This window comes from Alosa sapidissima, chromosome 21, assembly GCF_018492685.1.
Source record: "Alosa sapidissima isolate fAloSap1 chromosome 21, fAloSap1.pri, whole genome shotgun sequence".
In the NCBI taxonomy this organism is placed as follows: Eukaryota; Metazoa; Chordata; class Actinopteri; order Clupeiformes; family Clupeidae; genus Alosa; species Alosa sapidissima.
In genome coordinates, this window is record NC_055977.1 from 18,675,896 (window position 1) to 18,690,874 (window position 14,979).

At 46.1% G+C, this 14,979-nt stretch overlaps 1 protein-coding gene across 1 annotated transcript in view; it reads left to right on the forward strand.

Annotated features, from left to right (window-relative positions):
- The window catches only part of zfpm2b (zinc finger protein, FOG family member 2b), a 41,862-nt gene extending 27,146 nt beyond the window's left edge, over positions 1 to 14,716 (forward strand). The window contains exons 6-8 of the mRNA XM_042077635.1: positions 9,845 to 10,051; positions 10,660 to 10,887; positions 11,465 to 14,716. Coding sequence (XP_041933569.1) covers positions 9,845 to 10,051; positions 10,660 to 10,887; positions 11,465 to 13,845 — 2,816 coding nt within the window. The 3' untranslated portion in view covers positions 13,846 to 14,716. The remainder of the gene's footprint in view (positions 1 to 9,844; positions 10,052 to 10,659; positions 10,888 to 11,464) is intronic.
- Positions 14,717 to 14,979: the final 263 nt, after the last annotated feature.

The window sequence follows — 14,979 nt, forward strand, 5'->3', positions numbered from 1 at the left end:
GAGACAGAAGAATAAACGAACATCTTAACAAATGTCGAGGTTCATTATCAGCATATTCAAACAGTCCCGTGCCCTGAAGGAGTCTCCTAGTCGGCGACAGCAGCAGCGGAGCCCCCTGTGCGCGCGGTGGAGATTAGCTTTAATTAAAACACAACGCCGGGGCGAGCTGAATGGCTCTCAATGGAGAGCTCTTAATGAATCGGGGTTCACATTGGTAATTGATTGGGACGAGGCGGGAGGATATCAGGGGAGAGAACGCGGAGAACGAGACTGGGCGAGGCTCTCAGAACCAAGCGATGAACTCGGAGTTGTAATCGAAACAGCAAACTGCGGGCCAGTATCTTTTTACTTTTTATATATACATTTAGAAAACGCTTTTGAAGGTTGGATTTGGGAATGGAAGGCCTGTACAGATTAGTTCAGAATGTGGTGACAAAGATTTGCCAAAAATTATGAAATTGTGGTCGGGGGAGAAAAAAGAAATCAGTAAGCGGTTTGATTCCCTTCTGGGACATTTTAAGAGAGAGACAGAGAGAAAGTGAGGAAAGAGAGAGAGAGAGAAGGAAGAAGAAGGGAGAGAGACAGGAAAAAGAGAGACAGAGTGTGATAGAGAGAGAGAGAGAGAGTGGAAGAGGGAGAGAGAAGACAGTAAAACTCTTAAGCATGTGTTTTATATGTGCTCTCCATGCTGTCAGGGAGCTTTGGGCTTATCTTGAGTGACTGTCAAGACTGGAAATGTCAAGCAAGAGGGAAGAAATATACGAGATTATTAAAGCCACTGGATGTTGTCGGGAGTGGTGAGGCGTCATAAATCCTAGTTTGATCACGGTGGATGTTTGGATCAGGAGGCGATGAGGCTTAAGACGGCACACTTGCACCACTCAGGGGGCTGTGGCAGACCAGGTCGGGAGGGGGTGAGGGGTGAGGATGGGGTGAGGTTGAGGGTGGGGTGGGGTGAGGGTGGGGTGGGATGTGTGGGGCAGCAGGCAGTCGGGATGGGGGTGTAAAATTGTGGTCATTAGATGGCGGAGACTTGTCTGGAGAGAAAGAGAGAGAGAGAGAGAGAGAGAGAGAGAGAAAAATCACATTTAGGATCTCTGTGCCAGTTCCTCTCTTTTCCTCCACTCTGTGTATCCCCCTCTCTTTCTGTCTCCCTCCATTGCTCCCTTTCCCTCTCTCTCCCTCTCTCTCTCTTTCTTGTGCTCCCTTACTATCTCCTCTCATCTTTTGATTGACGGACGGCTACTTGACAGCTCAGTGGGAGTCTGAGGCGGTGATGAAGTCTAATGGAACGGTGCACAGCTCCAGCAAGGTGAATCTGGGGACAAAGAGAGAGAGGGAGAGAGAGAGGAAGATGGGAAAAAAGAAATGCTAGGTTTACAACAGGAAGAAGGATTGTCGGTAGCTTATCTTCAGTAGTTTCCCCTGCTAGATTAAGGTTAACTATAGTTGAGCTGGACTGACTTGTTCCAGTATTGAAAGCGGTAAATGCGGTTTTATAGGTGATGGGACATGAATGCTCTCTCTATTGTGAAGGAGGACCTGGCTTTATTATCTTCTTGCTTTGGAAAAAGTGTGGAAATGTATTTGTTTGTTTGTGTTTTTGGGGGGACGGGGGCGTTAAAGGTGCATGCTTAATAGACTCTTGACTTTGTGGAATGCACTAGCTTTCTGTTTGAGGGTTGAATGCAACCTGTACAGGATCCCTACGAGACACATCCTACGAGAGTCATCAGAAAAGTTGTCACTTTGTCTTAGCAGTACTCTCCTTCGCCAAAGGCTCTTTTCCAAGGAACTAAATAAAACAAGTTATTTTCTTCTGCACCCTGAGGATACATGTTTGTTTTTCAGCTAAAGAAAAGGAAGAAAAAAAAAAGCAGTGATTGTATAAAGAGGGATCTAGGGTCCTAGGTGGGGTAAGGTTGTTCTATGAGCATGACTCCAGAGGGAGGGCTGTTTGATTCACACACACACTCACACACACATACAGTACATACACATACTTCCTCTCTCTCACACACACACACACTCAAACAAACATATGTGCGCATGGTAGTTGAATTCAGCAGAGACAAAGTTTAATTGAGTTTTCACATTGGCGTTGGGGGAATGGTGCTGGAAGGTACCAATGCTGAGGTGTATAATCCTCCCTCTCGAGAGAAACTCTTTTTTTTGTGTGGCATATCTGTCCTCCCCCTCCCCGTCCTTCTCACGTTCTCCCCTTCTCTCTCTATCTCTTCTTCTTCATCCCCTCTTTTCTTTCTATCCCCTTTTCTCTGAAGACAGGGGCTAAGTCATGGTGTAGCTGTCCCAAAGATAAAAGAGAGAGAGAGAGAGTGAGAGAGAGAGAGAGAGAGAGAGTGTGTGAAAAAAACATCCTTTCTTCTCCTTTCCTCCACCTTCCCCAAAATAAAAACACTTCTCTTGTGGCTCTGACTGACACGGTACTTTCTAGATCAGGGGACAGTGTCTGACCCCCTTCCAGCTGGACGTGATCACTACCCCCAGCTGCCAGCCAATGAGCCTTAGCTCAGTCACCAGCATGACCACCACAACTATCATCATCATCATCATCATCATCACCGCCATCATCATCATCATCATCCTGAATGCCCTAGGGCTCCAAACGCACCCTCCACAAACCCGGGCAGGTCACCTCTCTTCCATGACCCAGCCTGCAACCAGCAGATCTGTGGGCCCTGATAATCACACACATTTGCATGGCGTGTCAATCATGTGGCATTATCCCTCAGCAGGCCACCCTCCTATCACGCCCCCCCCCACGCCCGCTTGCTTCAATGCCGTCTTGTCATTGAGGAGCGTCTTTCTTCCTCTGCTCCTTTCTGGATGGGTAGAGGACGAAGAGGCACCCAGACAAGACAAGTGCAGGGAGGAAAGATGGGAGATGCCTGAGCAGGAGCAGCTGCTGATTAGCCATGATGATTATGCGTCCACCCCCCTCCCCCCCCCCCCCACCCCCCCCAGAGTCCCACCGCCCTCATCACTACTATAAAAAAGAGAGAGAGAAAGGGAGAGAGAGAGAGGTAGACAGAGAAAGAGGGAGGAATGGAGGGAGAGAGAAAACGTCATCTTTTCAATTGTCAAGGTGCGGTAACGTGACAATAACGATATTCCCTCGGCCGCTGACAGCGTCGCGCAGGGACCCAGCTGAGAGGGAGACGTGGTGGCGTTCGACGAGCGGCTTAATTGCACATCCCTGTATGCAAATGAGAGTATCGTAATGGTGTTTGTGGCGACGGTGAAGGAGGAAGAGGAGGTGGTGTGTGTGTGTGTGTGTTGGGGGGGGGGGGGGGGGGGGGGGCTGGATGGTCCATCAGAAGTGTTTCATGATTTTGAATGTTTCACATATGCCAGTCAGAGAGAAGGTGTGTGAGTGTATGTGTGTGTGTGTGTGTGTGTGTGTGTGAAGGGGGGTGTTGGGGTTGGGGGATAGTAAAAAAATTCCTGCAATTGAATGTTTGGGTGCTTTCAAGCTTCCCACGGCACAGTGGCGCGACGGCCGTGTGAAAATTAGCATTTAAGGAGAGTGAGGTGTTTTTGTCATGGACTGGATGGTGAGGGGATTGGGGAGATGGGTAGAGTGTGTGTGTGTGTGTGGGGGGGGGGGATAGGCTGACTTTTCCATATTCATATTCCTCAGCAGCTGTTATCGCTTAAAAGGCTTTCTAATTACAACAACAAGACAAAAAACTCCTTGGATTCCGTCCAAACTTGCTAAATGATAAAGTAAGCATTCATTCTTTCCCTCACCCTCTCTCTCTCTCTCTCTCTCTCTCTTATTCTTTCTCTCCCTCTCTCTCTTAATCTCCACAAAGCACCTTGGAGTCTGCTCACCCAAATACATGCCAAATGCACAGGGAGAGTGCCATTCAGAGATGCAGGTGTCACACTTGATAAGAAACTTCTGGATTAAATATGCACCAGGCTAATGAGCAGCGCAGCTAGCCCGTGAGGGTGAAACCATGGGCAGAATTGTTCGCCCGCTGATAACATTCCACGCACTAAAAAAAAGAGAGGGAAAGAGAGAGAGAGAAAGGGATAGAGAGAGAGAGAGAGAGAGAGGGAGGAGGGGAGGAAGAAAAACAGCCAAATTCCATCATTTCATAAACAGCCGGGGTCTGTATCAGGAGAAGCGTCTGGACGGCCGTGTTAAGTGGGGAGACAGTGCTTTCCATTAGGGGGAAAGCTCCAGGGGCTTTGGGGGGTGGGGGTGGGGTGTGAGGGGGGTTGCGAGGGGGCGGCTCCGGCTCGAGGATGATAATGGGGGTTGAGAAAAGTGACAAATCTTCGCCTTTCTTGAGCTGCTCGGGGTCTGTGGGAGGGGAGCTCTGTGCCAGTGCCAAAGGAAGAGTGGAAAGGGCGGAGGGGTGGGGGTCCTCCTCTGCCAGTTTGTGCAGGAGGATCGTTTTTCTGCTGCCGATTGAGTCTGCTCTTCTCTCTTCCTCGTAATATCACTCAGGTGGTAGTTTACCACTAGGGCATTCCCCCCTAACACGAACCACTGGCCTCTATAGAATCACTGATGAACCCCCCCCCCCCACTCCCCAACACCCTGTCCGCGGTCCTCCTCAGCACTTGCTTCTGAACATCCCCTGAACACATCACGCTGTCTCTCATAGCATCCAAAAACACGTCTTTCTCTCTCTCTCGACTCAGCTCCGCTCCCGCAAACTGTAGTAGCCAAACATTATCTCACCAAGCGCCAACCCCTCTCTCTCTCTCTCTCTCTCTATAGATCTCTCTCTCTCTCTCTCTCTCTCTCTCTCTCTACGATCCAGACACATCTCTCTCGACTCCCAGTTCCACACACTCACGCAAACTGAATATTTCTAAATCGGAACATTCTCTCGCCAACCTGCGCGCGGTGACCTCTCTGTGTCTTTGCGCTCGACTCTAGAGGTCACTCAGCACTCAGGGCTTGAGAAGAGGAGCTGATTGAGTGGGGTGCGTGTACGCTGAGGGGCAGCGGGGGGCAGCGGGGGGCAGTGGCAGTGGCCGCGGAGGTGTGACGGAGGGAGCTGTGGGGACTGTGGGAAGCTGTGCGGAGTGGGGCAGGGGCAGGGGCAGGGGCAGGGAAGTGTCTCCTCTAAGAAGCTTAGTTCAGCCGGCCAGGGAAGGAGCTGGAGACTGACAGCAGCTGGTTATGTGCATCACTGGCTGTCAGGAAGTGATTCATTTTCTCTCTCTCTCTCTCCCTCTCTCTCCCTCTCTTTCTCTCTCTTTCTTTCTCTCTCTCTATCTCTCCTTTTTCTGTCTCTCTCATTCTCATTTTTTTGCTTGTATGAAGCCAAATGTAGAAAATTGGATGCAGGTTTTTTTTTGGCAGTGCTGTCATTGCTCTATGAAGTATTTCAATTTGATCAATGGGAGAGCACTTGTCCCTTGGAAAATTTTGAAAATATTTTAAATGGCTGTGTGGGACTATGGTATTGTCTTGACTGAATCCACCATGGGGGTTTGGATTCGTTTGTGAAACTCCTCCACACACACAAACACGTACACACACAGACAAGCGTGCACACACGCACAGAATCACACACATGCACACGCACACAAACACTGTCCTCACAAATATTTACTCACTCATGGCTGTGATTGGTTCAAGCTTTCTTTCTCCCTCTTCCCACTCTCGTCTATACTCACATTGTCTCTTATCTTTTACAATGACTCCATCTCCAACAATACACAGACACTACATAGGTAACTGATGGCCTGAAGCTCTTGCTCTCTCTCTCTCTCTCTCTCTCTCTCTCTCTCTCTCTCACACACACACACACACATTTTTTCCAGGCACAAAATCTTTCATACAGCTCCCCCCACACACACAGTACAAACACTACCTATCCTCTCTCCCTGTTAAACCTCTCCACACACACACACACACACACACACACACACACACACACACACATACACACACACACATACACACACACACACACACTCAGGCACTGCAGCGTTGGCTGGCACCAGCACACACACTCACACACACACAGAGAGCGAGAGAGTCGTGGATTGCGTGGATTGATGCCACCACTCTCTCTCTCTCCCGTTCTGTTTGATGTGGGGCCGTGTGCAGGGATGAGTGAGGGCACAGGTGCGGGGCAGATGGCAAGCCACCGATACCTGGGGCGGGCACCGCGGCTCGCCAGCGAGGGCAGCTGTCGGAGGGAACAGGTCGTGCCCGCTCACGTGGGCCACCTCCGAGACGGGCACGGCGCCACGGCAGAGGTGCATCGGCTCGGCATCGCTCTGGTCAGGAGAGTGCTGGCTAGCCAGAGGGATGGATTTGGACAGTGCAAAGGGGCTTTGGAACTGCTTGGAGCAAACGAGGGGACATGAAATGCTGTGTGTTTTTGTAGTATGCTGCTGTCAAATTAATTTATATTTATATTAAGGGCATTGAATTTGATCAAATATTCATTTAATTGGAAGTGGTTTATAAAGTATAGTCCAAAATCTATTGTAAAATCCATGATTTTCTAAACAAATGATTCAATACACAAGTGCATTTTCAGTATAACAGAAAAGCCTATAGTGTAGTCTGAAATACAATTTTAAAAACAATTAATAATGTGCATATATAAGAAAAACTAAAAATATATACATATGCATGATGTAAAGATGTGTAACATCTACTGAGCGTCTCTAGCTCTCATTGCTTAGGAACATCAAAGTGAATGGTATCATAATTTAATAATGTACTGTATCATTATGTGTCATTTTATTGCACTACTAAATTAGCCTGCCACTCATTCTCATCCATATTGCAAAGTTAAGATTGTATCACCGATGGGAGGTTTGGATTTATTCCAAAATGATTATAGAGAAGCATCTCATCACTTGCCCTTTACCATATGGGATTGAGATAGCTTAAACATGGCATTATATGGCTGTACTATTTTAAAATGAACATGCCCACGTGCAAAGCAAAGGACTCGTGCCCAGTCACCGAGACATAAAAAGACACCTAGAGTGGAAACGACAAACGTCTTCCATCTGCAGGTGTGGAGCATTTAGTGTATGTGTGGAGAAAATATGTATTTAAAGTAGGTTTTGCAAATATGTGCAGAGTGCCAGCAACCCCCACAGTCATTCTCCTCTGATTAAACACTGCTTATCTTACAGGAAGGGTCCACAAAAGTGAGTGTGGAAGTGTGTGTGTGTGTGTGTTTCTGTCAGCGTGCATGTATTCATTCCTTAATGCAAACCGCTGGTGTCTATGATTCTGTGTATTGTGTAACAGATCCATCAGGTAGAGAGAGATAGGAAGAGGATCAATAATACTAAGAGGCTTAAAGTCTACTTAAAGACATAATCACTCAGAATCACAAGAGCACATGATTGCTTGAATATGGCATTCCGTATCCATCCCAGGCCCCAGTAATTATCAGCAGATATTTCATGAGGCAGTAGTATTGTGCCTTCACATCAGAGTAATAATCACAAGGTGTACATTTGAAGTCAAATTCTGTATTGATACAGGTATTTATGTATTCAATCTAATATGTCTTATGGGATAAGGATGATTAGGCTTGTTTTATTTACATTGTTCAAGTATTTTGATTGTAGTATTTTGGTTGTTTTCTATTTGGATGCAAACTAGAGCTTGACACAGAAATTAACTTTCTCAAATTGCTAAATAATGTGTGTCACTGTTTTGGTTTGTTTGGTGGCTTGGTTTGATTCTATTGGTGAATACACAGTCAGTGTATCACACTGTACACTATTCGTCCATAACTTTCTCAGTTTGTTATTTAACTGAGCTTTTGGGAAGCTACAACATCACAGGGCTCTCACTGTGCTGAATGGGGCACATACTGTCGTTATGATGTCGGTTGTAAACATTGTTGAGGCTGCCATCTTGTGGATGCTTGTGAACTGAGACAAGATCACTTCCTATGGACCGCACACGGTTTACGGTGAATGGGTCTGCTGAAGCTAGCAGGCTTAGCTGCAACACACACAATTTGAGTATCCCGTTTTCTTGTTAGAGAAATGTTCCCAAAAGTAAAGTTTTGGCTCATCTGTTTTTTCCCCTTTCTTTTCTTCTGTCTTTTCTTCTCATTTTCTACTTTGTGGTCTTTTGTGAGGGGGCTGAAAATCTCCAACTCTGTGTTTTCTTTTCTGCTCTGTTGAGTCAGAAACTCGTTGACTGATCCAAATATTTGCTATGATTCACAGAGAGAGAGAGAAAGGAGAGAGGGCAAGAGGAAGAAAATGAGAGAGAGAGAGAGTGAGAGAGAGAAAGAGAAGGTGGGAGAGAGATGGAGAAAGAATGAGAGAGAGAAGGCGGAAAAGAGGAAGAGAAAAGGAGAGAGAGAGGGATGCTTTTTGTTTACTCATTTCTTTGTCTTCTCTGCAGTGTGCCTTGCCAAAGCAAACACTTTTTGAGCCAATTGCTCTTGGTCCATTGCCAGGATTTAAATAGCCTTGTTACAAGAACAGAAAATAAGTTAAATGCCTGTTTCCTAATAGGCTAAATGCAAGCAAGCAAACACAATCATTTGAATATCATTTTGGTGAAAATGTATTATTTTAATGGTGGCCCTCAACAAAATTAGAGTTAAATTAATGTTCTCAGAGTTGCACAGAATTCCATAGATAACTATCGAAAAATTAAAAGTCTTATTTTTAAGTGTCAGACGGTTGGCATGCCCCCACCTCCCCCTCTATATATGTCCATTACATTTCATTCTCAGAATGTTCATCACAACCCCCCATAGCCATCCTTTCATCCTTTTGACAAACTGACAGTCTCTTAACACCTTTTTTAAAGTCATAAGTGAACCTTATTTTCATTGTCCAACTCGCCAATTAAACAATGTCCTAATTCTAGCGTTTAGTGCCAGCGTATCATGGCTTTGGCTGTTATCGCGTGCGCCAGACTTTTGTAAATAGTCATATTAAAAACTTTAATCCCCTCAATGGAAGATGAAGAGCAGACGGAGTGCCTGTCATGTAAAGAGATAAATGTTATCTTCGGCACAAAGCTTTCCTCCTTCTTTTTACCCCTCTAATGAGTTTGTTCTTTAGGACTGCAGTGGAATGTTTCATCCGCAGTGCCGCGGCTCAGATAAAAAAACGCAGGACTTTTATCCAAGATGGCCATTTCAGGGACGGGGTAAACACGCGGGTAACACTGTAGTGGAACAGGTCTTTTTGTCTGGCTCCACAGAGCTTCAAAGAATACATAGCGCTCTAATACGTAAACAGGCCTATGTGCGCTCTCGCGGTCGTAACTATGAAAAGCACAAATAATGTTGGCTGTGAAGCCATGAAAATATAAACTAGTTAAATAAATTGAATTGTGTGATCCTTACATGAAGGTTGGAAGCATGTTGCTTTATATTACAATGGCGTTTTACTGTGTGTCTTAGAAATAGCTGACACTCGCTTTGGCTGGATGTTTTGTAAATAAAAAATTTGTATGCACTTTAAAACTCTAAAACAATGAAAGGTGCTGTTTGTTGTATCAAATGAATAAGATTGTGCTGAATTCAGTTCATCTTCTATAGTTTACATTTTGAATTCATGTACATTTCCCAGCAGTAGAAAAAAGATAAGCTGTGTAGAATGTACTTTGACAAAAAACATTCTTGTTCTGTGTTTTAGAAGTACATAGTAGCAGCAAGTCTTACAGACTTTTCATTTTTATGTGCAAAACATATTGCACCTAATTGCGTATTGCACCAAACATATTGCACGTTAATTTTTTAAGGCATCTAAGGCTTCTATGACTACCAGTACTACTTCAATTGCTGCTACTATTAATAGTAATAAAATGTTACATGTCTCACAAAATCACATCTTTCTTTCTTAGGTGGCCAGCTCTGGTGCACTACAACCAAGCCTCTGCTGGAGCTTGAGATGCTGCAGGCCTCTACGGTGGACATCTCCTTACAGCCATATGCATCCGGCCAGGCCCCCACCAGCGAGGGGATGTACCCCGCACGTCTGCTGGACTCCATCCAGCTCCTTCCCCAGCAGGCCGCCATGGCCTCCATCCTCCCCAACGCCATTGTGAACAGTGAGTTAACGCGCTATCAGCCGCGCAGACACATCGGAGACTCCTCTGATTAACGCAGGATGTCATGGAGCCCGACACTCACGGAGGGGGGTTGGTCGGTGGGACTTTAAAAGCGGGGAAATCCGTGTCACAGAGCCATCTCAGCTTGGACGAGGCATGTTTGGCGAGGATAAGGGAGTTACGGAGGGGCTTCCGACTGACCTTCAGTCCCTGTCGAAATTAAATATTTACGCTCGCTGATTTTGTGTTTTATGTCTTTCCTAATCGTAATGACACTAATGTGATTTGAACAACAAGCACACCGTCAGTCTTTGATGAGGGTCTGTCGGGGTCAGGTCACCTTGGTTTTCGCATGCTGCTACAGCGCTAAATTAAAGATGGCTGGTTTGGCTCTATGCCCAAAACTGTCCACTGGAACATCACAAAAGACGAAGTGCTCTGTTTGCTGATGCAATATCAAGTCCACATTAGCGTGTGAATTAAACAAATATTGAAGTACTCTGGTTGTGTCCACTCATATCCCTTACCTATGCCTGCAGAGGACACCATCCCCTTTATTTAAGTACACTGATCGTGTCCACTCATACCCCTCTCCCTGTCCCCTGCAGAGGACATCTTCCCTTGCAAGGCGTGTGGAATCTGGTTCCGCAGCGAGAGGAACCTGCAGGCTCACCTCATGTACTACTGCAGCGGGCGCCAGAGGGACGGCGACACCATGGTGGCAGAGAGGAACAACAAGAACGGCAGCCATGCCAACTCCCGCGCCTGCCCCTTCCCACAATGCAACATGAGCTTCCCTGGCACCAATGCCCTAGAGATGCACTTGCTCACTCATAGTAAGTCACAGACCTACACCAGATATGGGTTCACAAACACAATAAAACAATAAGCTTAAAGTATACTGTGTTGTTTTGCTTTTATACATTCTATACATGACATTTATATCCTTTGTTACTCTCAACTCAATATGGAGTAATGACTCAGTACATTAAGAAATCTCTAATAGTACTTTGCACTTGGGTAAGTAATAAAGCTGTTTGCTGAAAATAATCTGCATAATTATTAAGACAAATAAGAGCGGAGGTTTGCCAGTAGAATTTGTCAAGTCAAGTCAACTTTATTTATATAGACCCTTTCAACAAGGTAAACAAAAACAATGCTTGAACGTTCTATTTGGGCCCCAATCTACTTCCTCTGCATTAAGATAACATATGGAATGTTAAAAAGGAAGTCTTGTGGGGCCAACTATGATGCTGATAATGGAACTCTCTTGAAAGGGTCCATAGTGCATTTCATACACAGAGGTCATTCAATGTGCTTTACATAAACAAAATGTACTAAATTATATTACTTGTAAAATAACTTGAGCTTTGGCCATCCTTTAAATATAGTACATCCTGTCTTATCTTTCAGCTACCCGGTCAGAAGACCCTGTGTCCACTGGCGCTGGCCTGAAATGCACGATCTGCAGCCACACGGCAGACACTCTCATGAGCCTCCAGCAGCATATCCTGTCTCACCTGTCCCAGGTGGGCCTCAGGTGTGACCACTGCAACTTCTGCTTCCAGACTCCCACCGAGCTCGCCAGGCACCAGGACATGCATGGCCACGGCGGCGTGAAGACTCCCCGGGAGGGAGATGCCCGCGCCGCCTCCATCGGCAGCACGGGCAGCCCGCAGGCCGGCCACAAACCGGACCATCCGTTCAGGAAAGAGGCCCGTCAGAGTCCAGCTCAAAGCAAAGAGGCCAACGCTGGCACGGACTCCAGTTGCACAGAGCGAGAACAATCCACCCTGAAGACTGAGGGCAACTCAGGAAGCCAGACTGGTTTCTCCTACGCAAGGGTGAAGTCCGAGCCGTCCAGTCCCCGACAGGCGTCGTCCCCCGTCCAGCCGAACATCACGCCTGCCTTTCCCATGGGGCCCTTTATGCCACATGTTCCTTTCCCACAAGACATCACCGCAGCGCCGCAGGCCTCGGAGATCCTGGCGAAAATGTCCGAGCTCGTCCACCGCAGGTTGCGTCACGGAGGCGGCAACTACCCTCCGATGGTGTACAGCAATCTTGTGCCGAAAGGAGCCACGTGCTTTGAGTGCAACATCACCTTCAGCAACCTGGACAACTACCTAGTCCACAAGAAGCACTACTGCAATAGCCGCTGGCAGCAGGTGACGAAGCAGCACGAGTACGGCAATCTCCTGGATCAAGTCTCAGACGCTGGTAGTCCAAGGAACGGGAGCAGCCTGGCCAGTATGCTGAACGCCCATCCGCCCGAGCTGAAAGGTCATCAAGTAGATCCCACCCGACTGCCCACATCAATGTTTGACCCTTTCCAGGTCGGGGGAAAGCTGTCAGATGACCACTCACCTCAAGCTAAAAAGGCCTCCACTCCAACTGGTGCAGAGGAGAGGCCGAATGGCATTCAGGCAGACTTGAAAAGCCCCAAAATATCTCCAGTGGAAAACGAACTGGACCCGAACCACGGGACCACGTGCGCAGCCTGCAACATCACATTTAGCCGACAAGAGACATACATGGTACATAAGCAGTACTACTGCGCCACCAGGCATGACCCACCTATGAAGCGCGCCAATGCCATCAAAGGCCCTGCGGCTCAGAAATCAGTGCGGGCACGTAAGAGGAGAAAGGCTTACGAAATGACCACGCCCGACCAGGACCACATGCCACCCATGCCACCGCCACCTTTCCTTGGCATCCCCACACTTGGTGGACCTTGTATCACCCAGCAGGCAATGGACACTTTCCGAGATCAGTTCCATATGAGGTACAACATCTATCAGAGTATGGTTCCTAAACACCCAGAAGCATCGCTCACGGTCACTAAATCCGCCCTGGTCTCTAAGTGCAACGCTATTACCAGGGAGGAACTTGATGTGCCGATAGATCTAAGTAAGAAATGCCTGCCACAGTTTAACAAGCTCTCACAGTCTCCCACGAGTCTCATGGATTACCACGAGTGTTCGGTTTGCAAGATCAGCTTCAACAAAGTGGAGGACTATCTCGCCCACAAACAAAACTTCTGTCCCGGTACAACTGTGGACAGCAAGCTACTGCTAGACATTAAAAAGGAAAGTTGCAATCCAGACATAAGCACTAAGAGCGTCGAGCCATACAACAAAACTGGCTCTCCTGACATCAAAGCCCAGAATGCCCTTGTCCACCCTGTCAAAGCTGGGGTGCCATCTAATGAGAACGTCCCAGTGAAGGAAGAGACTAAGGACACATTCATGTCCACTGGTGGCTATCCAGGGATGATTAAGAAGATGCGGACGGACGAACAGATCTGGCCCTATTACGAAATCAAAGCTGCGGACTACGCCACCGGGATGCTGATGATGCCGAACGATCAGAGAGAGCACAGGAAGAGTCCGAACGAAGGCAGCGAAGGGGAGAAAGACCAGCCCGTTCCCGACCAGACCCAAAACCCGCTGCCCAAAAACAAGAGCAAGACGCTCGATGTGAACGGCTACCATAAAACAGAGGAAAAACCCGCAGACGTCGGGAAGCCAAGTAGCTCACCACCTCGGGAGGAGCCTTCTTCTACGTCTAACCCAGAGAGCCCCGTCCACCCCAAGGAGGAGAGCTCATCCCCTCTCCACATGTCCAAGACAGAAGATGGGCCCCCGGCTGCAAAGAGGGGGGCAAACGGATCAATCGCTTCGGGCAATGTGAAGTATTGTCGCCCCTGTGACATACAATTCAACAACCTGTCAAATTTTATTACGCACAAGAAGTTCTACTGCTCGTCTCACACGGCTGAACATGTGAAATAACTTTTCAAAAGCACTGACTTGTGACCCTTCTCCCCACTGGTTTACATGAAACACAGCTGATGGACAATCAACAAAAGCATCTCTCATTCAATAAGTTTAAAAAAATTAAATGACAAAAAAATATGTTTGTTGAAAGAGTATTTGTGTGTATTTTTGTTCTCGCCTTTTGTGATGTATTTATTTATTTTAAAGAATGTTTCCAGTATTAATTACTCATTTAATGAGGTTTCTAGAAAAGATCTTTGTAACATCAAAGTCCCACAGACAAATAAGTTATTGAGAATGGAAAATGTAACTGAAAAACACATGACACAGATCAAATTACAGATGCTCTGCTGTCTTTTTCACAGAAAGACAACACAGGTTTGCTATATTTTTACAACATGAATACTGGTAATATATCTTTGATTTGGGAATGATAGTAAATACTTGATATTATGATTAAAAAAGATTTTCTCTACTTTTGTGACTGTTCTAGTTCATGTTGTTTATTTAAACTTGAAAATGTTTTGCTCATGCAAGACATTAATATACCTTTATGTGCGTTTGCTGATTTGTCAACCTTTTTTTGTAAATCGTTGCTTTTAAGGCAATACTTTTATGAAGATGAACAATTTTTAAGGCCGTATCTTGAAGGAGAGACTATGGTTGTTCTTCTAAGAAGTTGACTGGAAAAAATCTTTACTTCTACTGTTAAGCCAGTGGGTTCTTGTATGGAAGAAATGTTTTTGTTTGTATTCAAGGTCCTTAAATGCAGGAGAAAAATATGTTGTTGAAAATGTGTTGCTATGCATGTTCATGTATGGAATGAAATTCCAGAAATGTTGGACATTTTATTTTATTTTATTTCTTGTGGTGTCCAAATTAAAGATCTGATCTCAGGACTGTGTTGTCATGGTGCAATATGTATCTAACCATATAAACACACAGATTTATTTTCATCTGGCTGTATAAATAATAAACAAGTAGCGAGAGGCTTCCTTAACATTTTGACATTGATGATGCATAATGCAGATTTAAGTAAATGCATTTTTGTTGATGAATTAACGTGGTACTTCTGAATAAAGCAGGGTGTATTGCTCCACCTAGTGACTGTTCAAACCTGTCAAACAATTTGCTGCACCAGCTAAGTGG